General features: G+C 38.9%; 1 protein-coding gene across 8 annotated transcripts in view; it reads left to right on the top strand.

Annotated features, from left to right (window-relative positions):
* LOC126272094 (ribosome-binding protein 1) overlaps positions 1–26,583 on the top strand; it is a 576,027-nt gene that overhangs the window by 532,751 nt on the left and 16,693 nt on the right. For 7 of the 8 annotated variants that reach the window (XM_049974703.1, XM_049974718.1, XM_049974675.1 and 4 more), the window contains 5 exons: positions 1,901–2,084; positions 3,552–3,795; positions 7,853–8,147; positions 14,366–14,513; positions 24,669–24,734. In XM_049974703.1, coding sequence (XP_049830660.1) covers positions 1,901–2,084; positions 3,552–3,795; positions 7,853–8,147; positions 14,366–14,513; positions 24,669–24,734 — 937 coding nt within the window. The remainder of the gene's footprint in view (positions 1–1,900; positions 2,085–3,551; positions 3,796–7,852; positions 8,148–14,365; positions 14,514–24,668; positions 24,735–26,583) is intronic. The other variant, XM_049974735.1, reaches the window with a different exon arrangement.

Here is a 26,583-nt window from a genome sequence, read left to right as displayed (position 1 = left end):
TCCCGTAACACCTTGGCTCTAACCTTCACTAGTCTGTCACTCACCTATCTATCCCCTGCCTGCTCCAATTCCCAATCTATGCAATATTCTGTTCAACCAGTGCACATACTATTCTTTTTCTTGCCAACTCTACAAGACTCCTATTCCACTTACCACCCTCTCCCCTCCCAAATCTCCCGACTGTTTTTAGCATTCCTACCCTGCTCCCAGAACATCCCTGCATGCTTTCACAAGCAGCACTACATCTTACCCCATCCTTATCCTGCTATCCCTGCCCCTACCCACACCAGCCTCCTCATTACTCCCACCACCCACAGATTGCTTCTGCCATCACACACAGTTGCAGTACACAGTCTAGCCTCAGCATCCAAGATGGTGGTTTTGTGTGTGTGTGTGTGTGTGTGTGTGTGTGAGTTGTGCTTGTGTGAATTTGTGTTATGCTTCAGAAGAATGCCTTTTGGCCAAAAGCTTAGCGTATAGCAATCTTTTGATTGTGGCTGCCTGTGATTCAGTGTGTCCTTTGTATGATAACTAGCAATCTACCTTTTTATTCTTTGCAATTTGTTTTTCTGATCTCCACATTCCTCATATTTTTGATGTTTATTTAAAAATGAAATTTTGGTTCAATGAAGCCCTGTTTGGCCCCAGAGATTTTTTACTCAAGTTTCGGCACCTTATCAATCTGTTTTATTTTTTGTATGCATCTTTTGTCATTATTTCTTTCCCATATAAATTTAAATGGATGCCATTTTTTTCTTTTTGGAACATTAGTAAGCATCTTAAGTCTGTTCGTGTACAACGCGTCAAATTGTGTGTGTATATCAAAGAACATGATACAGTTAGGGACCAACCAAATGAGGCAGCACAGTTGTTAAGACATTGATCTCGTATTGAAGAGGACAGAGTTTGCTGTGTCTGTCTATCTTGATTTAGGTTTCTGCAGTTCCCCTAAATCATTTCAGGCAATTGGCAGGAAGGTTCCCTCAGCAAGGAAATGGCCTACCACTTGTCATATCCTCATAAAAAAGTATTTTCATACCAGTATTCCATGTGTATGTATATTGTGAACTATTTATTTTCATTGCATTACAGTTACAAATCCTATATCATTGTGAAATGATCCTTGGATTAATAAATAAATAAAATCAGAATCAAATATACATTGATTGGCAGCAGATATCCAATTAAATAATACTTGGATAGATTTACACTTTGGGGCCTTGAGAGACATGGCATTATTACTCTTAAGATAGAAGTTATTGCAGCTTTAGACTGTTAAGGAAATTACTGTTAACAATAATGTTCTGTTTCAACTCTAAAACGACTATAATAGCCACTCTAAACAGTCATGTGTAAGACAACCAAGTTTTGATTTTGTTACAGATTCAGTTAGTGTACATAAGGATCACTTTTTTCAAATATCATATGAGTTGTGCATTTGTGCATTGTACTGCAAGTTACACATGTAATAATTACTGTTGGATTTTCATTGGCTTAATTCATGGGATCTCTTGTCAGCCTGAGCCTCTCACACTTGGTTACAACTCCAATGCTTTGTATCAAAATAGAAATGAAGCCAACAATAAAATTACTTTCATTTCTCCATGACAGTCAACCAAATATTCATTCCAAATGGTGAAAAGTGTCCACATTTTAAGTGCGTTCTTAGTGTAGTGCCACTGCATTCATGAAAACCCATGTTGTTTTTCAGCTTCCATTGTGTACGTTACATTACAGATAGATGCTTTGCAGTATTATGCAGGCTCACGACTACCTCAGATTATACATTTACATGTGTGAAAATGTAACAAAACAAATGGAATGCTAGTCTTAGATTTAGGTTATAGCAGTTAATACTGTAACTAATGAAAAACCTTAATAATATGAAGTTTTATATCAGGCAGGAGAATATGGCACTGCAGGCAAGGCTGGGAGGCCTGGGGGCTCGAAGTGAGGAGCTGCTGGTGCAGCAGGGCGCTGCTGTGTCAGGTGCAGCGGTGCAGCTCCTAGGCCTGGGCTCACGTCTGGAAGCTCTCATTGACCAACTTGTTGCAACATACAACATTTCTGAGAAGGATCTGGAGGTAAGCTCTAAAATTGTATTGAAATTCTTTCTCTTCAGCAGGATTGGTGGCATATGAAGATATGGAGTAGGAAATCTGTCTATAGACTTGATTTGGGGATATTGCCTGTCCTTGAAGGCCTTAATGAGACCTTCAGCATATTGGGCATGGAAATTCTCATCATTGCAGATGGAGTCCATGGGTGGCCAGACTATTTGGGAGTGATTTTTTTGGTATGGGAAAATTGATGGCTACCAAAATGCAACTGCTGTTGCTTGTTAGTGGACTTGATAAGGAGGACAGAAATATGGATGGATCCATCAGAGAGGTGAAGATACCATTCAGGAAGGTGGCACATTGGGTTTAGTAGATAGCACCAATGAAACTGAACCAGACACTGAGTTTGGGTGGCTAGGATGTTTGCTCTAGACAGCCCATAAGATACACAAACAAATCTGCAGCAGAGCCATTGGCACCCACTTGGCATCCTCCTATGACAGCCCTTGTCAACTACTCCAGGTCTCTATTATTCGACTAGTTATTATCTTTATTCCTAAATTATTTACATTCCACCAGAACCTTATATTACCATACTGTAATTGAATAACTGACACATTCCATCACATAATGAGAGGTTTCAATTATGATCCACAGAACATGCAAATTACCAACCACCCAGACTCCCTTCCCGTCGGGTGGTCTCAGCTCTCGTCTGTTTACAATTGCAGTCGACTGCCACATTATAGCATCCACAGTATAGTTGGTGTTGTGTTATATGCTAGTTGTTTTCATTTTTGTAAAGTGAAATTGATATTTTATAAGTGTCATATGGTTATTTTACAAATATTTATAAAAAAAATCAACTAAATTAATGGATTACATTTACAAGTTATCCATGTCTGCTTCTCACCTATTTTAAAAATTTTGTTAAAAGAGCCAAGATTTTGTTGCCAGTATCTTTCATTACTTTTAAAGTGTCATTAATGCATAGTTTAGTACGGCATTTGTAATTATGTTTCTTATAATGCCTTGAAAATTATAAGCCAACCAAAAGCAGCACTATTCAACTCTTATTCAAGTTATACACTTGCTTTGAATAATTTTATCCCTGTGAATTAAGGCAATGGGAGAGAAGTATCTTATACAGGGACATTTCCTGAAGAAAGTTGCTTGATGGTTATTTTTTGCATGGCATACACTGTGATATCTACATAGTTGAAGAATGAATGAAACAGACTAGTTTTGCTTACACAAGGTAGCATTATAAGCTGACATGCCCTTTACTGCACACTGTCTACTTATGCAAAGCTGCCTGCATTGATTTTTGTTGTTTTTGAATTTTGGTGGTCATAATGGCAAGGTTATCAGCATTCTTATCTTCACCTGAATAACATTTTCTTTATACCATGGATGGAAGTGCAAAGAGAGATTTTTTTTTAAATTGTGATTGATATTAAACCAACATATAATGATAATTCTATTCTACAGGATGTAATATTTCATAATGAGGCTTACAGCAAAAGTGAAAGCAGTGTAGAGGCAAGCCCTGAACACAGTCGTGGCAAAACTCCACCACAGCCTACAACTTCAAATGCACCACAAACTACAAATGGGGAGCTGCCGTCCATTCAGCCACAATCATCATTTGTGGCAGCTGTCATTGGAGCTATAAAGAGCGCCACAGGTGGAGGAATTGCTAAGAGATTATCAGTTTGCTCTGAGCCCGGTACCGGTAAGAATCAATTTCAAAATAAATTAATGAAAGCAAGAAAATATTTAAAAAAATGTTAACTTAAGAAGACAAAATCAACAGTACATTATAGAGTATGATTAATCACTCTAAAACAATGAAAATATGGCACACTTGACAGAAACACAAAAAGGAGTAAGCTGCATAATCTCAAGTGTATGGAGCTTGTATTTCTCAATGCTTAAAAAACAAATGGAGAAGTAGTATATGGAGGTGAGATGTACCGGTATTCAGTCAAGAGCAAGAGAACCCATCTGAGGCAGGAAAGAACAAAAACATTACGAGGGAGATTTTTTTCCTTAGCCTCTTCACTATTTGTTTCTAGAGACAAAGTAACAAGACCAGTAGAGACACTAAGTTTTTTGTCAAGTTTGCTGTATTTTCTACATTTTGTAATAATTTCTTTTGATATAAATTTTCTATAGGTAATAATCTGTATAATAACAGCTACAGAGTGAAAATGAAAAGTAACATATGATTCTCCAGGACAGAACCTGTGGTCTAGGGATAAAGTCTTTGATCAAATATCAAAATGTATGTCTGGGATTAAAAACCAGCCATTGCTTAAGTTTTGAATAAAAATCAGCAATAGTGGCCAAACACCTCTGATGTCAGAAGCCACCCGTTTTCTGCCAACAACCTTGTTAAAGAGGGCAGAGGGGTGGACAGAAGTTCAGGGCACTCTCTTGTCCTTGTGATGGGAAACTGCCCCTAAAAGTTAGAAGAATGAGTAGTCATCAAAAGCATGAGGATGCAGAAGACAATGGAAACCAACACATTAAAGACACACGATGGGTATCCACAGGACATATGGTCTGTAATCGAAAATTTGTCATGACAGTCTCTCTATTGGCAAAATATTCTGGATCAATCCCCCATTCAGGCTACTGGGAGGGGACTGATAATGGGGAGGTAACTATGAGAAAAGGTGGAATAACCAGAATAACCAATGATGGGCTAACATTTTATGAGTCAGTGCATGGAATGTCAGATGTCTGAATGTAGCAGGAAAGCTAGAAAATCTGAAAAGGGAACTGCAAAGGCTCAATCTAGATACAGTGGGGGTCAATGAAGTGAAATTGGAAGAACATAAGGATTTCTGGTCAAACGAATGTAGGGTAATAGAGTTCTACAATAAATGCTAGTTAGTAATAGTAAATCCTCTGTTCAAGAATCATGAGCGGAGGTGGTATACTTGGAAAAGGCCTGGAGATGCTAGAAGATTCCAGCCAGATTACATCATGGTCAGAGATTTTGAAATCAGATACTGGATTGTAAGTTATGTCCAGATGCAGATATAGATTCAGATCATAATTTAGTAGTGATGAAGAGTAGATTGAAGTTAAAGAGAGTTGTCTGCATGAACTAGTTTGGAAAGAAGTGGAACATTGAAGCACTGAGGAATGATGAGACATGTTTGAAGTTTGCTAAGGATGTTCTAACACTGGGATTTCACAAGTCCAGTTAAAAGTCTTTTTTAATAAACACTGTCCGCAAACTGACAAAATTTTATTATGTTTCAGATATGTTTTCAGTTAAAAGTCATACATCTGAATAAACATAATGCACACAATTCACAAATTATGGCACATTCCTAAAATAAGAAATATCTTGTACTTTTTTCCTTGTGAAGAGTTTTTGTGAAAAATTATAAAAGTTCTTAATTTTATGAAAAATAAAATGTTTTTAGAGGATAATTTACTTTTTTAAAATCAAAGGTAGTTATGGGTTTCCACACTGTTACAGAAAATATGGTAAAGAGAGAAATTTAAATTAATGTTGCCACTCAATACACAAATCCCATAGACTCCCTCACTGAAAATAAAATTTGCAATGTAGGATAAAACAAAATTGAAAAATGAGTCAAATCGCAAGTTTTGTCAATCAGAATAGGTAGCATAAAGTACTGTTAATACACATTCATTATAATGTTGATACTGTGACAAGGAATACTAAAGCATGCAGTACAGTTTAAGAGGTGTAAACATCTCTAAAAAGGTCAGTTACAAATATTAGACAGACAGAAATGGGTACAAGGAACGTGACTGCGAAGAAACCTTAGGTAAATAAGTACAGAAATGTTCAGGAAAAGGCAGGAATATAGCAACATAAATCACTTAGAAATGAAATAAAAAATAAGTGCAGCACAGCCAAAGGCTGCAGCGGACGGGGACGGGGAGGGGAGGGGGGGGGAAGGGGAAAAAAAAGGAAAAAAAAAAAGAAATCATAGTCAGGACGACTGACTTGGCATATAGGTAAGTCAAAACAACCTCCAATGAAATGAAAATAAAGGGTGTCGACATTAAGAGTGCACCAGGGATTCCATTGTTAAATGAAAAAAAAGAGAGCCGATAGATGATGTGACAGAAGAAGAAATTGATGTCAATATGGAAGGCATAGGGGATCCAGCACTAGAGTCAGAATTTGAAAGATCTCTGGAAGACCTGAAATCAAACAAGGCAGGAGGAATAGATAAAATTCCACTGGAACTTCTAAAATCATTGGGGGAAGTCTTAAACAAACAATTATTAAGGTTGGTGTGTAGAATCTATGAGACTGGTGATGTAACATCTGACTTTTGGAAAAATATCCACACAATTTCAGAGATAGCATGGGCAGATAAGTGGCAGAACTATTGCACAATCAGCATAACAGCTCATGCATCTAAGCAGCTCGCAAGTATTGAAAAGGAAAGTTGAGGACCTGTTAGATGACAATCATTTTAGCTTTAGAAAAGTTAAAGGCACTACAGAAGCAGTTCTGAATTTGTACTTGGTGGTGGAAGCAAGAAGGAAGAAAAATCAAGACACTTTCATAGGATTTGTCGAACCAGAAAAAGTGTCCAGAAATGTAAAGTGGCGCAAAATCTTCGAAATTATGAGAAAAATAGAAGTAAGTTGCAGGGAAAGGTGGGCAATATACAATATAAACAGGGTGGACAAATAAAAGTGGCCTGGAGAACAAGTCTAGGTGGAGTATTCGCCAACATGATTGATGTGGTATGCTAGTCTCTTGCAACAGGCATCGGGTCAATTTGAAGCATTTTCTGATTAACGACAGACACATTTTCTCCCTGCCTGACTGTTTCTTTCCATCCACATCTTCTGACTCTCTCTGCTAGACCCTCTCCTTGACATCTGCCTCCACTCTCTATCCCTCTCTCTGAGTGCACCCTCCCCATTAGTGCTGTCTCCTTGCCCCCCCTCCCCCCCAATTCTCTTTCTCTACCTGCTTCTGCCTTCCCCTCTCTCCTCACCCACCACCTCTCTCCTGCCTCCCCACCATCACTTTTCCGTCCTCTCCCCGTCATTCCCTGTCCTCTCCCCCTACCTCTCTTTCTCTTTCTTCCCCTCTTCTTCCCTGTGTCCATCACTCTCCTTGTCTCCCTCGCCCTTTCCACTCACTGTTTCATCCTCCTCCTCCTCCTCCTCCTCCTCCTCCTCCTCCTCTCTCCCCACCCCCTCCTCTTAGTCTCTTGTCTCTCAACTAACTCATCTGAGATGGAATTGTTGGTGATGACCTTGTATAACTATGTATGCCCTGCTGAACACAGGACAGTTTCATGATCAGTGTATTCACTTGGTTTTCTTTTCTATAGGAGAATTTCAGGAGTATATTTTTCATTAGTCTAATTGTGCTACAGAATAGTTGATGCAGTAGTGTATTTAAGATTGAATCAGAAACATGCCATGCTTGACAGGATTCAATGCACATTGTTGTCAAGGCATCAGACTTTTCATGTGGCTCAGGGCAGACTGCTAGGGACATCTGTTGTAAATTTATGCAGACATGCATTTAATCAAATGTAGTTTATGTAGAACTGTAATTCTTACTCACAGCTTCAATGAACATCTCATACATACAGCTTGTAAACAACAGGTTATGATAGAATAGATTTCTTTAGCAAAAACATATCCTCTGTGTTTGAGACCTGCCATTCTCCAAAACATATTGGTGAGGCTCAGAAGTCCCTTGCTTGTGATACTATACTGAATTATGTGTCATTGTTACATGACTGTGTTGTAAAACTATTTTACAGATACTGATATGGAGAATACAGTACAGAATTCCGTCCAGATACACAATCAACACAGCTCAGAAGCTAATGGTCGCTTAGTCAACAGCCCATCTCTACAGGACCTTTCCCAGGCCATTCTGGAACGACAGCAATCTGAGGGTGACAGCTCTGGACCTAACAATCGTCTCCCCTCTGCACCAGCTTTGGCTCTTGTTGATCAGATTGTAGAAGCTGACAACTTACTGACACGCCTGCTCAAGGTGTTACGTATTGTGCAGCTGGACAGAGATTCCGGCTATACGGATACCAGCGACAGGTATGTTCAGTATTGAGTGGGTGCATGCTAGAGCAAGGTTTTTATGTATTATCAGATAGATGTTGTATGGTTACTAATTTTCAAATAATTTATGTAAATACAATAAAGGATTTCTCAACCAGTTATCTTACTTTCTGGTGAAACATGCAACTTGCATAGTGATGCCCCATGAAATCTTACTGCTGCCAACAGATTATCTAGAGCTGCATTTGAAATCTTCAGGTGCTCCAGGTTCAGCCAAGTCTTACCAAATCTGCAAGACCCTGTGGAACCAAGAGCATGTCTGAAGTTGTACAGTGTAGCTCTGGATGATCTGTGAGGAACAATAAGGTTTCATGGACCACAACCATACAACCTGCGTATTGTGTATTTAACCAGCAAGTAAAACAAAGATTCCAAGACTTACCAAGCGGGAAAGCGCCGGCAGACAGGCACAATGAACAAAACACACAAACACACACACAGAATTACTAGCTTTCGCAACCGATGGTTGCTTCTTCAGGAAGGAGAGGGAAAGACGAAAGGATGTGGGTTTTAAGGGAGAGGGTAAGGAGTCATTCCAATCTCGGGAGCAGAAAGACTTCCCTTAGGGGGGAAAAAAAAAAAAGGACAGGTGTACACTCGCGCGCGCGCACACACACACACACACACACACACACACACACACACACACACACACACACACACACACATATCCATCCGCACATACACAGACACAAGCAGACATATTTGCCTTTAAATATGTCTGCTTGTGTCTGTGTATGTGCAGATGGATATGTGTGTGTGTGTGTGTGTGTGTGTGTGTGTGTGTGTGTGCGAGTGTGTGCGAGTGTACACCTGTCCTTTTTTTCCCCTAAGGGAAGTCTTTCCGCTCCCGGGATTGGAATGACTCCTTACCCTCTCCCTTAAAACCCACATCCTTTCGTCTTTCCCTCTCCTTCCTGAAGAAGCAACCATCGGTTGCGAAAGCTAGTAATTCTGTGTGTGTGTTTGTGTGTTTTGTTCATTGTGCCTGTCTGCCGGCGCTTTCCCGCTTGGTAAGTCTTGGAATCTTTGTTTTTAGTATATTTTTCCCATGTGGAAGTTTCTTTCTATTTTATTAACCAGCAAGTAATTTATATCAGGCTGGATTTTCTGTGACTTCACTGCAATTGTTCCAGAAGTAATTAATATTTGAATAAGTCTTACAGCTTTAAAGTTGTCTTATTTATTTTCATATTACTGTTTTCATTGCAATTGACTGGTCTGATCAATCATCTTAGATTACTCAGTTTTAGGTTTTGTGTGAAAAATAAAGTTCTAGTCATTTCCTTTTTCCTGAATGTATTTTTTTTAATGAAAATTAATGTTCAGCTGTTTTTATCTGCAACTTTTGAGATAAGTGTGATCTAAAATCTCTCTGATCAATCGATTGTGTGGGAACTTTTATTAGTATGATAAACAACATAAAGGATCCATTGTTTATAAATGTTACTTGACAACTGAGTAAATATAGTATATTTTCTACATGACATTAAAAAAAAAAAAAAGCACGTCTCTTTCCTTTCCATCAAGAAATAATATTGCCACTGTCTCTAACACATAAAAATATTTTCTTATTACAGTGCATCTGCAAAACCAAATTGAAGTACATAAAATACAAGAATTTGAATCATACACACATGCTTAGTACACAAGTAACTCAGAAAAAATTATATCCCTGCCTAACATTTGTTCCGCAAGATCAATATTTTGTGAAGTCATTGTGATGTGCAGCATATTCTTGAAACAGCTCACGGAACACTGACTGCCTCTCATGTTATCACTGATATTAAACAGATTCAAGTCATAGTATGTGCATTCAGATTATCGAGTTTTCAGAAATGATAGGATGATGAAGGTGAAATGAAATAAGGTATCCACCACTATACCATTTGTGATGCCTTCAGTAGTAGAAATGTAGATACTACTGTTAAAACTTATTTTTTCATTTCTTTCCAAAACAGCTTCATGTGCTAATGTAGTATTTTCTTCCAGAAGTCTTTGTTACTTTAACATGTGGAATGAGTTACTGCAGTTAAATGGTAATGTTCCTATTATTGGGTTACTTCCAACATGCAAGATAACAGGACCTCCAATGTATTTTGGACCTTTCTACCATTTGAAATTTGTAATGTTCTTATTCAAATATCAGTGAATAAAAATTACTGTAATGGCTTCAGATTTTTTGTTGAGAAGTGCCATAATTTACTGCTATAAACAGTAATGGTCTAATTTTCCATTATTTTTCTATATTATTCAAATATGTTGTATTTGTGTGTGAATGAGGTCATGTAGACTTCTTTCCATCTGATCATCTATATGATAACCAGCCAACATTATTCTCTCAGTAGCAGGTTCTTCTTTTCTTGTTGTTGACGTCAGCTATATTCTCATCCAGTAAAAACAGAATAAAAAAGATATAGAATAAAAGAAAGGAGACAAAAATTCTGTTTCTCATTGCTTATCAAGTACATAATTTGCTTATTATTAATTAATTAATTAATTAATTAATTAATTAATTAATTAATTAATTAATTAATTAATTAATTCATTAATGATACCAGTTCTCCGGTGACTTCACCTTTCAACAAGTATTTCTGCTTTTATAACAAACATTACCTGTGTAGGTGATATGCCATATTGGCACATCAATAAAGTAAGTGAAATACATGAACTGCAGACCAGTGCCCTATTAGTAATTTGTGTTTAAAAAGTAAACGTTTACTGTTATAAAGTCTTGCAATGATTGAATTGGCTGTTGACGGAGATATCTGAGTATTTATTCAAAGATATGTGCAAAGAATTAGTTTTTGGCATATTGTTTTTTCAGGGGATATCAATAATGACATACCTTCCTTAACTATACTGGTGAATAACAAGTAGAGTGGGAAACTCAGTCATACAGTGGGTTCCTAGGGGCACAGATGGACAGGGTGGCCAACACAACTGACTGGTGATAGTCAGTGAGCCTGGACCTAGCATATACAATCCTAGAGGCCATGGCTACAGCATACATGATTGTAGGAGGCCTTGTTAAAATCCAGGCCTTCCACATATTATTACATGCGCTGCAATAAGCATGTTATAAGTAACAGCTGATATAGAATCCAACAGTTATAAATTACCATCGTCATCATCATCATCATCATTATTTTACAGTTCCAGTTCCTATAGTACTGTTAAGAAGCCTCTTCCACTTACTTCCATTCATGTCTAACCTGCCATGGAGAATGTTGTCCATTGTCCTTTCTCTGTCATCATGGTCATCCTTAATGATGTTCATTGTGGATGTGCTGATTGAGTTTAAAAGGAATGTTTTGTTTCCAGCTTTCTCTCTCACCTCCTCATTCCTCAACATATTATTCGTGGTCTTCTGGTAGTGCATCTAATAAATTTCATTTCTGATGCATGGAGTCTCAATGACTCTCTCCTTGTTAGGGTGTGTGCTTTGGTACCATAGGTATCAAAGTATCTGCTGAACATCAGTGGTTTTGTTTTTTACGGAGGCATGTTGTCCACCAGAGGGTTCTCATTTGCTGGTAGAATTCAGAACTCTTTTGCACCCGTTTGGTAATCTGCTGTCTCATCACAATGTTCCTGGAGATTACGCTTCTGAGGTACAGGAATTATTACAGTGAGAAGAAAAAAAAAACACAGATTACATTCCTTCAAAAGAAGTACAATAATAAAGACAAATTACAGGTAGATGTATTTAAACTATGAGGACTAGCAGCAATGGACACGAAACAATGTGTTCCAGGCAATGTGGTACAGTGATTACTGGTGCACGGGACTCACACTTGGGAGGAGGATGGTTGAAATTCCCATTTATCTATCCAGACTTAGGTTTTCTATGATTTCTCTAAATCACTCCATGCAAGTGCCAGGATGGTTCCTTTGAAGGGATCCCATTCTTGAAACATTCAAAGTATGTGTTCTGTCTCTAATGACACACTTATGTTGATGGGACATTAAAACCTAATCTCCTCCTCCTCCTCCTCCATCTACTTCTCCCTCTCTCCCTCCCTCCCTCCCTCCTCTCATTTCTTTACAGGATCAACATTGTTATATGAATGGGTTTTGGCTATGTTAGTGGCCTGATGCCCTTCATGACACCACAACACAGCTGGAACAGAATTTATATAACCTATCTGTCCGTGTCTAGAATACACTCCTGGAAATTGAAATAAGAACACCGTGAATTCATTGTCCCAGGAAGGGGAAACTTTATTGACACATTCCTGGGGTCAAATACATCACATGATCACACTGACAGAACCACAGGCATATAGACACAGGCAACAGAGCATGCACAATGTCGGCACTAGTATAGTGTATGTCCACCTTTTGCAGCAATGCAGGCTGCTATTCTCCCATGGAGACGAGCGTAGAGATGCTGGATGTAGTCCTGTGGAACGGCTTGCCATCCCATTTCCACCTGGCGCCTCAGTTGGACCAGCGTTCGTGCTGGACGTGCGGACCGCGTGAGACGACGCTTCATCCAGTCCCAAACATGCTCAATGGGGGACAGATCCGGAGATCTTGCTGGCCAGGGTAGTTGACTTACACCTTCTAGAGCACGTTGGGTGGCACGGGATACATGGTGACGTGCATTGTCCTGTTGGAACAGCAAGTTCTCTTGCCGGTCTAGGAATGGTAGAATGATGGGTTCGATGAAGGTTTGGATGTACCGTGCACTATTCAGTGTCCCCTCGACGATCACCAGAGGTGTACGGCCAGTGTAGGAGATCGCTCCCCACACCATGATGCCGGGTGTTGGCCCTGTGTGCCTCGGTTGTATGCAGTCCTGATTGTGGCGCTCACCTGCACGGCGCCAAAAACGCATACGACCATCACTGGCACCAAGGCAGAAGCGACTCTCATCGCTGAAGACGACACGTCTCCATTCGTCCCTCCATTCACGCCTGTCGCGTCACCACTGGAGGCGGGCTGCACAATGTTGGGGCGTGAGCGGAAGATGGCCTAACGGTGTGCGGGACCGTAGCCCAGCTTCATGGAGACGGTTGCGAATGGTCCTCGCCGATACCCCAGGAGCAACAGTGTCCCTAATTTGCTGGGAAGTGGTGGTGCGGTCCCCTACGGCACTGCACTGCGTATAATCCTACGGTCTTGGCGTGCATCCGTGCGTCGCTGCGGTCCGGTCCCAGGTCGACGGGCACGTGCACCTTCCGCCGACCACTGGCGACAACATCGATGTACTGTGGAGACCTCACGCCCCACGTGTTGAGCAATTCGGCGGTACGTCCACCCGACCTTCCGCATGCCCACTATACGCCCTCGCTCAAAGTCCGTCAACTGCACATATGGTTCACGTCCACGCTGTCGCGGCATGCTACCAGTGTTAAAGACTGCGATGGAGCTCCATATGCCATGGCAGACTGGCTGACACTGACGGCGGCGGTGCACAAATGCTGCGCAGCTAGCGCCATTCGACGGCCAACACCGCGGTTCCTGGTGTGTCTGCTGTGCCGTGCGTGTGATCATTGCTTGTACAGCCCTCTCACAGTGTCCGGAGCAAGTATGGTGGGTCTGACACACCGGTGTCAATGTGTTCTTTTTTCCATTTCCAGGAGTGTAAATAACATCTTCAAGTGTGAGAATATTCTTTGAAATATTTGTTCAGTGTGTATCCGAGGGATGGCATGGGTACCAGTGTGGTAATTATGTAGATGGATGTGGGACGTGGACCAAAAACCTCTTCCAAGCTGGCTGGCCCACCAGCCCATGTCATTAATCCACTATTTGACCCAAGGCAGGTTCGCCTCTCCAAACCTCAGAAGTGGTGTATTAATGTGCTCAGCTGTCTGGGTGTGTTGCATTGAGTTTTGTAAATACATTCCACATAACCGATAACTCCAGACACTGCATTAGAAGGCTCAATTTTCATATATTTTCCTGTTTTAATCTTTTATAACTTGTTGTCTAGCTCCATATTTGCACTATTGTAACTCCCTGTACATATTTTTCTTGGTTTTTGCCCTTCTGTCCATAAGTTTGAATCTTCCCTCTCATTACACACCTTCATCTTTTTCTGACTGCCTTAATGTTTGAAGTGTGTTCTACTCCTCTTTGAGATAGTGCCTTGTGACACACTGCATGCTTCCATTGTGTGCATTATATCTTTTGTTAATATAACTTTCTTATTTTTGTACAAGTGGTTTTGCTCTGATTTACAGGTCTGCACTTCTAGAGAGACTGAGACATCAAGAGGAGCTTACTCGCAACTGGGAAACAACAAGTGAACAGCTGCGTGTGGAACTGCAACGTGCCCACGAGGATCTTGCAGTTTGCACAAGGCAGCTGGAGAAGGCACAGCAACTCCAGGTCTGCTACAACAACCATACTCCTGAACACTTGCACTAGGTCACTCACTTCATTTGGTGGTCTGTTCCCTGCACTCATGTAACACAGTTTGGCCTGAGGTTTCATTAAGTGTTTTGGTTTTGGGTAAATTTTGGAATGAAGTGCTCTGCTGTTTAACCCTTGCTGTTGCTTGATGAAATCCTAATTTATACACCAGGAAGTCTAATTATGCACTTTTTGGTAATACATTTCTGCTGTGTTCCCTTTGCTTCCTGCACTGTGGTGTGTGTAACAGAATAAATGTTTTCAATAGAGATGCTATAAATACAAACAAAATGACAGAAAGTGTCAAACAGAAAGGTACTGCATGTTCCACATGTAGCACTAATAATGAAAAGGAGTTACAAATACATAGAACAAATATTGTGACTGGAACATGCCAACACTAAAAATTTGTACAATATTTTAAAGAGCACAGTAATGCACTGTTGACTACAAACTTATTTTTTAAATTGTATTATACGGCTGCTGGTATCAACAAACAGTTACTGAGATTGTGGTTGAATGTATGCAAGGGTTTTGTTCATCATTTGGTTGTGGAAGTTTTATTTATGAGAAAAGGGTAATTGTTTAAAATATTTGCCTATCTTACCGATGTAATTTATCATAGCACAACATACAAATAACATAAATATTTCTATGCTTATTTGATAAGTTTCTCCCTATTTCAGAATTAATGTGGTTTTTAATTTTGCAGTGATTTTATGGAATTTAGGGTTCTAGGTCTTTCTGACACCTTAAATGAAGTTGTACAATCATGACTTCCAATGTATTTACCATTGCAGTACATTGCTGATTAAAGTTAGAATTGATCTCACCAGTTGATTGAAGAGTTCAATTTTCCATGACAGCTGTCTATATAATTCATGCAGATACTCTGTGTGAACTCAAAAATACTCTGCAGGCAAGTCATTTGGATCATAAAACTCTGAAAAATCCTTACTTAGGCTGTGGCCACACTGTGTTATCGTAAATAGGAATTACTATTTACACAAATCTTTTAGTATTCCTTGCCATCTTATAGCAGTCATTATTTAGTGGAAAAGAAAGGACCACCAATGGATAGCTCGTTGTGCCTTTAATGTTCACTTTTCTCTATCTTTCCAGCAGAGATATGCAGGTTTTCATTTCTCCTGAACCGTAGATTTATATTTATTAACTGTATAATGTGTAAAATTCGTTTCTGTTGCAGACCACAGAATATTGTTCAGTAATTTCTGTCATACACCATGTAAGTCAAGAAAAATTTAGGATGTTTACAGTGACATTGCAACCTTCTTGATGCTTGTCATGTTGTTAACTTACATCAGTATGGTTCTAACTACATAAACTTTCATGAAACCCTTAATTGCATGACTTTTGTGGATTCCTTGCGAATACTTTATTGGGAGCACTTTTTTTGAGAGTATCTTCATGTGTAATTGTTATAAAAAATTCTCTCACGTACAGATATAATGAATAAAATATCTCAAATTTGAACAAGTGGACCTACAAGGCATTTAAAGGGTCTTTAAAAATAGGTAATGTAAAGTGCAATAATACTTACAATGTATCGATAGGAAATGCATCACTTAGAAGGATGAAGTTAATGAATGATAGACATTAAGAAACTATACCTTCATATTTCAGTTTATCATCATGTTTCACCTGTAAAGGAAAATTGGAGAACTAGGTCTTGAATGTTGTTTAATACTTGAGTGGAAACAAAATCAGTTAACAAATAATTTTTAAAAAACCACAATTTTTCTATGATGGGGAGTGGCTTGTCAAATTCTGTTTACATTACCCTATAGTGCAAAAAGCAGACTGGTCAAAGACTTACTGCCACTGTTTTGATGCTGCATGTTTCATAGATTTGTTTTTGATTAAGCACTTTGTTTCTATTTGTTTATGATTATGCTCCATTGCAATCACTTTGATTAGTGACTACTAAATTTTCAATCACATTTTAATTGCCATATTTTAGATAAGTGTATAATACAGCACTGTTAAAGCTGAAATGGAGACAGGGACAGGGATAACCTTCCCCTATACACCTGGAGTAAACGGTCGTACATGTAATTCTAAAAAGACATTTTCCAAGCTAGAATCAGAATTAAAAGCTTTTGCATATGAATATACTCACTGCTTTTGCATTCATAGAATGTATGATTTGTTTTATACTGTCAACAGAAGTTTTATTCATAAGGTTTGTGATTAGTTACATGGGTGCTTTTCTGTACACTGAGCCTGTACCATCTTTAAAGGTGCTAGTTAAGATTGCCCTTTGCACACAATACATGCTTCTGGCTGTGTGAGGTATATGAAGTACATGTGCAAACTCCATGTATGTAGACTGCAGGAATAAGTGAATACTGAGTAAAAAAATCAGTAATTGTATTTCTTTCTCCTTACTGAGATTTATATAAACAACTTTGTATTTAATTTTAAATACCCTGTATTTTTGCAGTGGACTTATTTTTATTACTCATAGCAACACCTTCTATAAATGATGTATGTTTGTATGAGATTCATAAATTTTTAATACAAAATATAGTTTTTTGTCTGTATATGTTGGTAATACACCCATTTTTGTACCTAGTACTTCATTCCCCCTGTTTTCCTTCACTCATTTGTGTACCTAGTACTTGTTTCCCATTTTCCTTCACTCATTTGTGTACCTAGATGTAGAAATTTCTTACAGTTAGCAATACTGTGTAGGTAAATTTCCTTTATTTTATCTTCCTGTATTTAGAGTTTATAATCCAGTTACAAAAACAGCCTGCTCTTTTTTATTAGGTTCCCCAGTAATGTGAGTAATAGAAACAGAAACATATTGATGTTAAAGACCATGAGTGAAGATGTTGCTTCACCAAGGCATGAAAAGAGGGAGTCTAAAAACACGTACTGTAAGGTGAAGAATTTATCAGTTATGAAATTGTGTATACCCATGTAATGATGTCATAGAGAGAGAATGACATGGAAAATGATTGGACTTGATTTTCCCATGTAGGGCAGAACTTTACCATGTATCTGTAGGCAAATGAGAGTCATTCAGAAGGACAAAGATCAAATAGTGGAAAATCCAGGATGGAATGTAACAATATTATAACAGGAAAGTTGCTATTCACCATATAGCAGAGATGCTGAGTCACAGGTAGGCACAACAAAAAGACTATCTTTTTGTTGTGCCCATCTGCAACTCAGCATTTCCACTATATGTCAAGTACCCACTTTCCTTTTCATAATATTGTTTCAGTCAGAAGGAAGTTAAAAATATAAATTAAAATATTTGCGGCAAAGGAGGAACATGGTCTTAACCATTTACTGAAACATAAGTAAATTGGACAGGGACTGGCAGTCAAATTTAAACATACAGTAGAAACTCAGGCTTTCAGAATTTCCAAAAATTCCCAAATCAGGAGAACAGATAAAATTGGTAACAGGAGAAATAACAGACATGATTTACAGGTGCATTTCACTGGAAGATGACTCACTCCAAAACATTTAAAAGAATTGAATTTGAATGTATTTAATCCATTTTGAATTCCATGACTGTTGCTTTATATGATTTAGAACTTGTCACTTTCAACTATTTCCTATATCTTGTGTTGCTCCAGGGCATGGAACAGCTTTTTATTCCTTATGATGCTCAACCACTTAGTTTCCTTTTTCTTGTTTCAGATGTTTACCATTCTCCTAGTGACAGATTTTTGAAAGTTATCAAAAACTGGAAATTAAACCATGTTCTTAAAGTTGTATGTCTGTCATCTCTACTTCTGTGTAATTACAAGTTCTTAAAATTTCTATGAATGCTCTTGTTGCAGAAAATCTAATTAAAATTTAGTAAGTACTTATACATTCCATTCATTCCAGCAAAATGAGTGTTGCAAACTGCACACATCTTCTTTGAAATTATTCATTACTTCACCTAACCTGAACTTGAATACAGGTGAATTATCTGACACTCATATCAGGATGAATGACACAAGATTCTGGTAAGCCCCACTGTGTGCCCACAAGACTCTGCACAGCCACTGGTGCCCATTCCAACAAATATCAATCATGTAGCAAATAGCCTAAAAGACCTCATATTTCTACTGTTTGTTTTTATTTACAGAATAAGCTTTGTGCAATGCTATGGTGCACATAAAGAATTTACTACCATTCTTCCAGATGGATGGTGAAAAATTGATTTCACACACAATCAAAGCCGTAGTGCATCAAGGTTTGGTCGAGGTTTTGGACAAACCATTCCAGCAAATACTTCGTATATCCATTCTTACATCGTACTAGTGTTTGATTTGTAGACAGGAGTATTATCATACTGTGATCAAACCATCACACCATCACTACTTAATTACTATAATACTATTCACCAGGAATTTACCAGAACCACAAACATCCATCTAAGTCACCCACCATGTACTGTGACTCTCAGTCTGTAAACATCTTCCACTGCTCCACAGAACAAAAATGGCATTGACTGCACCATTCTAGGCAATAACATGTATTCACTTCTGTGCGCAGCCAGTTATTGACAGTTGAACATTGAATCCTGTCATATTGTGACAGTTTGTCTTGTTACTGACATCTGCACCTGAGTTGCCGTGGAAGTCCTCGCAGTAACTGACAAGAGATGCTGACTAGTCCACGGCTATTAACTGAAGGCTTGAAATAAAAAAAAGGCTCTAAGAATTCAAGGAAAACTTCCTGAAAGTGGAAATGCAATGAAGACCTCTAAATGCCATAGTTCAGTACCCACCAAAAAGATAGTAAAGAGGATAAATGAATAAAACAAATATGTTTTTTTGTTCATACTCCAAAAGTTCATTCTGTAGTACTTTTATAAAACTATGTGTTGTCATTATTTGTCAGGTACTGCGTTATTTCTGTGAGATCTTCCTTCTTTTCTTCAGAGATGTGGCATGTAACATCCAGGGCAGGGAGTTGCATTTTCTTGATGTCCTGCAGTTGCAGACATTTTTCTCAAAATAGCAGTAACTTCCCAGGCATCAATTTCTATTAACCTTATGCTGGTTTAAGTGCACAAGACTTCTGTCTGTCCACCTGTAGCCACTGTACTTTAGAAGTGTGCCTGCTATTGTGATTCACTCTCATTGAAAAGACTGTGTATGCTGTATCACTTGATTTTCCGTTTTGTCACTGAATTTTTGGAGTTGTGTTTTGCCTGGTCTTCTTGTATGTGGTAAGATCTTCCTTCTTTTCAGATAGTACCTGGATTTTCTTCTGAATTAATGAAGATATTTCAGCAAACATTTCTCTGTAAATGGGCACCAAAGACATTCTTCTGTAAATGAGCACCAAAGCATCTTGTTCAGTCTGGAACAATGTAATGAACAGGTGATTGTCTCCTGCTCTGTGATGGATCATTAGAGGTACAATGAGGGCTTCTTTTAACATGCAATATTTGCATCAACACTCTCAAGTAACTCTCTTACCTTTAAATATCTTACAGAGAATAAATGTCTTCAAAAAGACTGAATGTATTCATAGCTGAGGTTCTTGCATTTATACTTGCATGCACACTGACTCTGAAAGCAAGGAAAACTCTGTACACTATACCTCATGATACTCCTTTTTTTCTTTTTCTTTCATCAAAACCAGCATGATTTATTTAGACTTCATTGTTGCTTTCATGCAAAATGAACAAAAAGAAACATTCTGTCAAGGTAATGTGTAGGTTAGCAATCGGTAATGAGACTTACGTCCTGTGCTGGATGAGCTTTTTCAGGAATATGTTTTTTACTTGAACCTATGTATTCATTTCCTCCATTTTTCAGATTTTCCTGATTGCAGCCACATCATCTCCTTTTTTAAAAATTGTCATAAACATTTGCTGCCTGTGCCATTTTATCTAACCCTGAGGCAAAAGCATACGGAACCCAGTGCCTTCTACATGTTGCTGCAATGACTGTTAAAACTGCGTGCCATCTGTTGATTGCATTTGGTGTTTTTTTTTTTTTATTTGTGGCAGTTGGACCCTTTTATGTGTTGTTGGGTTTGACATGTAGATCTCATTTTACACAAAACTTCAGAATTCCTTATCATGGCGGTTATAGTGTCATTTTTCAAAATTTTAAGTCTTAAATTTATTTGTTGTTGTATTATTGGGGGGAGGGGGGATGGGGGTTGGAGAAGAAAATACAAAAATATTTGCAGCATGATGATGAAGCTAGCAGAAAGAGAGAATAATGTCTGACAATCTGAAAGTATTCTATGCAGCAATATCAGCAGATGATGGATTGCTACTTACTATAAAGAAGAGACATTAAGTTTCAGACAGGCACAGTTAAAAGACACCTACACAAAACATTTGGCCACAGCCTTCACCAGCAAAAGAGAAACAGAGAAACACACACACACACACACACACACACACACACACACACACACACACACAAAATCGTGCACACACAACCGCCATGTACAGCAGCTCAAACCAGAATGCAGCTATCACATGGGATGGTGGCAGCAACCTGGAGGGGTGGGGTAGGGGAAGGGACAGTAGTGTACAGGTGAGGGAGTGGGGTGGTACAGAGAACACTGTCTGGCAGCGTGTGCAGAGACTAGAATGCCAACAGGCACAGACATGTGGGAACAGTAGGTTACTGTAGGTTGAGGCGAGAATAATTACAGGAACAGAGAATGTGTTGTTAAGGTAACTCTCATATAGGCAGTTCAGAAAAGCTGGCAATGGAAGGGAGGGACCAGATGACTTGGGTTGTGAAGCACCCATTGAAATCAAAGATGTTTATGTGGCTGCGTATTATGCCACATGATGGACTACTTTGCTCTCAGCCATTGCTTGGTGGGGGCCATTCATCCTGGTAGACAGCCAGTTGGTAGTCATACCAATATAAAAAGCTGTGCAGAGGTTGCAGCAGAGGTGATAAATGACAAGGCTGCTTTCACAGGTGAGCCGGCGCCTGATGGCATAGGATAAACTTTAGCCCTACACCAAATTTAACCATGCTGGACTTGCCGGAGATACTCTCTCCTTCTCCCAGTCTGTGCAATGGAAGCACTTATATACCGCCAATCCTTTCAATCACAACCAACTTAATTCAAACATTGAACCCTGAGTCTCCCAGTTCATACCACAATCAAACCATGATCTCAACCCAGTGTGCCACCTTCCTAGATGTTGAACTCATCCTCTCTGATGGCTTCATCTCACTTATGCCCACATTAAACCCACTGACCACCAACAGTAAGTGCATTTTGACACCAAAAGTCCTTTTCATGCAGCCTTGCCACCTGGTTGTGGCATATATGCAGTGACAAGAACGGCTTGCTTAGTATGCTGATCATCTCACCAAGGCCTTCACAGGAAGGTACTATCTCCCAAACCTAGTCCACAAACAGATCTCTGTTCCATATCTCTTCAAACCAACCACCTCCAAGGACTAGCCACAAAAAATTGCCTCTTCATCACCCAGTACCTTGCTGGACTGGAACAACTGAACCACTTACTTCTCCAGGACTTTGATTACGTGCTCTGAAATGAGGGACATCCTATCCCAGATCCTTCCTACTAATCCTGAAGATGTGTTCCATTGCCCACCCAACCGCCATAACATCCTAGTCCATCACTATGCCACTCCCAATCCCAGTTCCTTGCCACAAGGATAATATCCCAGTGGGAGATCCAGGTGCAAAACATGCCCTCCATCCACCCAGCACTTCCTATTCCAGTCCTGAAACAGGTTTATCCTACCCCATCAGGGGCAGGGCCACCCGTGAAAGCAGCCACGTCATTTACCAGCTCTGCTGCAATCATTGTGCAGCTTTTTATTTTGGTACAACTACCAACCAGCTGTCCACCAGGATGAATGACCACCACCGAACCATGGTGAAGAACAAAGTAGACCACCGTGTGGCACAACATACAGCTGTTCATAAAATGCTTGATTTCAGTGGCTGCTTCACTACCCAAACCATCTGGATCCTCCCCTCCACCACCAGCTTTTCTGAACTGCTCAGTCAGGAGTTATCCTTACAACACATTCTCTGTTACTGTAATTATCCTAGCCTAAACTGTGGTAACAGGCTGTCCCCACACCCTCTACCCAACCGTTTCTACTTCCATCCTATCATCACCTCCCTATTCTTGTCTCCCAGCCTCTTTGTTAGCTTCCCTCTGTGAATGCACCAGCCCTTCTTTCCCAGCTCTTGTCCTTTTTCCTCCTTTTTCTCTCACCTCCCTGCCCCACAACTCTCTGATGCCGCACCTATTGGGATTCTAGTCCTTGCACACTATGTCCCCCCATCCATATACTACTATCCCTTACCCTTCCCCACCCCTTCCCGATCACTGCTGCCATCCCACACGATAGTCACATTCTGGCCTGAGCTACCAGAGTTGGTGGTCATGTGTGTAAGAGCTATACTTGCTTGTGTGTTTGAATGGTGTGCGTTTCTCTGTTTCTCTTTTTCTGATGAGGACTGTGGCTGAAAGCTTTGTGTAACTGTCTTTTAATTGTGCGTGCTGCAACTTAGCATGTCTTCTTTTAGGTAAGCAGCAGTCCATCTTTTCCTTCATTGTTGAAAGATACTCTGCTGCTCGTAGCAAATTAAAGGATGAATCAGTACATTGTGATACACATTGGGAGAATATGTGTCTAAAGTAAGCTCACCATTACAAAAGGAAGTAGGGAAGGCCTCTTCTAGTCATTTCGGACACTTGAATAGTTATCAGTACACAGCATTAATATTAATTTTCATATGAATAAGAGTGCTGTCATCTCCAAAAATATAATTTGCCAGGATCACCTGTGTTTCAGTCCACTGGTGCAGTAGAATCCATTCAGTCATGGCATTACATAGCAAATACTGTTGGAGAACCCTATGAAATTACTTAAAAATGGGAAATAGTCAAAGTAATTAAGACAAGGTCATCCCCAAGCAAACACCCCAGAGACAAATGTTACATATTTCTCAAAGACCATTGGAATAAATGAAAAAAAGGAACTCAGCTGCAGTGAGCACTACTAACAGCAATACAGACAGATATCATCTCAAGCTTTATGCATTTGTCTACAAATGTGGTTTGCCACACACCACCTTAGTGCCTGAAGATGTGAGATGAACTGATGGAGACTTACTGAGTGTAATAGATCCTTGCCTACTCTGGCCATATTTATCTGCAGTTTAGTTTAAATGTTTAGCCTGGAAACTAACCTGTATTCATCTGGAAGAGCAATGAATGTGAAAAAATGCACACCTCTGCAGGAAAAATCCCAATATTGTGATAGTAGAATGGCTTTGGTGGTCTAAATAAGCATTGTTGTGCATGAGGAACTTCATGTCAGCAATGAGTTTTGACAGTTTGAAGGTGTCAGCATTAGATCTTACTTGTTGTTCTACCATATGATGAGACTATTTTAGATTATTTCATTTTTACAATGCACAATGCTCATTCTCATAGAGCTTACTTTGGAGAATATACCAGCAGCTGAGAGATAACACAAATGCCATGGCCAGGATGCTCTTTGAATTTCAGTTCTATTGAACATGTCTGCGATTTACCTGAAAAATGTAGGCAGCTAGTCCACACATTCCAGAACTAGTCCAGAGTTGCGTATTGATATTCCTTATATATGTGATCAATAATCTCATGGATTCAGCACCCTAACTGGTGCAAAGGACAATCTTCTTTTATTTCTGTTAATTAGCTTATCATGTATTTACATAGTTATACTGCATTAACAGAGCACTTAACACCAATGAATTGCAACATAAAACATGGTATATTAAGTTTAATCCTCCACCGTATATATATCAGTATGAAATAAAAACCTTAGATTTCCATAATGTTTGATCATTTGTCTGATATAATTGTTTTGACCGTTACAGACAATGTAACATGCACATTTATCCAAGGCACCAGAAACAAATATCAGAAGTTCGGCTGAATTTTCCCATTTGATTTTCCACAAATTTCAATAATGCTAAAGGGTAATTGAGTGATGGTAAACATAATTCATTTGATGTTATCTTATGCTGAGTTTTGCTAGAGGACAAAGCCAGACATGCAGATTAGAAATGCTTCATTAGCATTGATAATTCCTGCTATTAATTAGTTGTATTGTGGGTTTATGTCTGTGAATGCAGCAAGAGAGTTGGCAGGAGAAACAGCAGCTGCTCCGTCAGTGGCTGACCAGTGCAGCTTCCCGGGAGGTGAGTGTGATTAGGAAACGTGACCAAGAAATTGCTGTTAGAGATTTGATATGTGCAGATAATATTCAATTCATTATGGCAAATGCATTTGCCAGATAAAATGTTAGAATTTGACAGTACAATTCTCAACTGTAGTGGATCAGATTTTACTGGCCACTGTCTGGCAGTTTCATCATCTGGAATAAATGATGTTCTCAAGGGCTCCCCATGACTGTGATTTATAATAGCAAATAATGTTATAAACAATCCTTAGAGGAACAACAAATAGCACTCAGCATATTACAAATGTATATTTGCTAGAGCCTCTACATTGTTTCTGTTCTTGTCACCAACTGATAAATGACCTTTAAGCACACTACAAATTACTTTCAGTAGCCTCTGTATATTGTGTAGCCATAGAAATTTGTATTAGTCTGTTTTAGAACATTAACAAATATGTAAACCTAGGGAATATACTGTTTGTCTAGTGTGTGCATGGGTTTGTGTTTGTGTTTTTCCTTCAGATTATTTACTGTCCATCTACTGCTCTAGTAATTATTTTCTTTTAGCACTACACCCTTCTCAACCAAAAAAGTTTTAAGACGTGTTATTATATTAGTCACCTTGTGACTTTCATTCTTACATGACTAGGTAGTAAACCTCATGTCAAGAAGAGCCCATTGCTTTTGTTGCTATGCACACAGGAAACTGGAGAACTTCAAGAGTTTCTGTTTGAAATGTCTTTTTGTAAGTCATACCTTTTAAAATTACTGATAACTAGTTTCATACAGATATTGGATGTCTTCAGTTGCAGAGCAACTAATGACAGCAGTGTTTCTAGGAAATCCATGATTGCTATGCACATCAATTGCAAATGCTTTGCAACTACTGCGATCTGAAAACTGGAACAAAAGCTTCCATGATTTTTAACTAAACAATATTGGAGTGCAGTGGTGGCTAGCAAAGAATTTTTGGATCTTAAGTTTAGTTTGACCTACAGCATTTTGTGTATTTTTATAAAATTAGTTAATGAACCGAGCATTTGCAGATGAGTAGAAAACACACACAATTCCTAGCTTTTGGAACAGGCTAATCTTTTTGTTCCAAAACTGTGGAGAGCAATTAGATTAGGAATTCAGACAGTAAAAGTACCTAGTGGATGAGTTTTGCTTTTTGGGGATCAGAATAACTGACAATGGCTGAAGTAGAGAGGATATAAACTGCAGACTTGCTCTCCTGGAAAAGAGAAGTATTTTAACATCAGATATAAATTCAAGTGTTGCTAGATATTTTCATGGAATGTAGTCTTGTAAGGAAGTAGAATAGGGATAATAAACAGTGCAGGGAAGAAGGGAATAGAAGCTTTGAAGTGTGGTTAAAAAAATGGTGAACAGTAGGTGGATTGATTGCATAACTGAAGAAGAGGTACTTAACCAAAATTAGAAGAAAACAAGTTTATGGTACAACTTGACTACTGAAGGGATCAGTTGATATGACATTTCCTCAGGCATCAAGGAATGGTCAGTTGGTAATGGAGGTTAGTGGGAGGGGAAGTAAAAGTTGTAGAGGGAGACCAAGGCTTCACTACAGCAAACAGGTTTGACTGGATGAGGAGACATATTACCAGAGCTACATCAAAGCAGTCTTCATACTTAACACCATAACAAGAATACGTTTTAGCCATTTTGTTATTGAATTTGCAATTTGATCTGTTTTCCATGGCTGCCTTTTTCAATCCAAATATTTTTTCTTCTACATTAAGTACATTTATTTTAAGGACACAGAGTACTTTTTGGTCCCATATTACATGAAAAACAGCACCTACTTCTTTCATGCACTATTTAGGTATTTGTGTAAGTTTTACAGTTTT

Source organism: Schistocerca gregaria, chromosome 1 (genome assembly GCF_023897955.1).
Source record: "Schistocerca gregaria isolate iqSchGreg1 chromosome 1, iqSchGreg1.2, whole genome shotgun sequence".
Taxonomy (NCBI): domain Eukaryota; kingdom Metazoa; phylum Arthropoda; class Insecta; order Orthoptera; family Acrididae; genus Schistocerca; species Schistocerca gregaria.
This window is presented reverse-complemented; position numbering and strand designations above follow the sequence as displayed.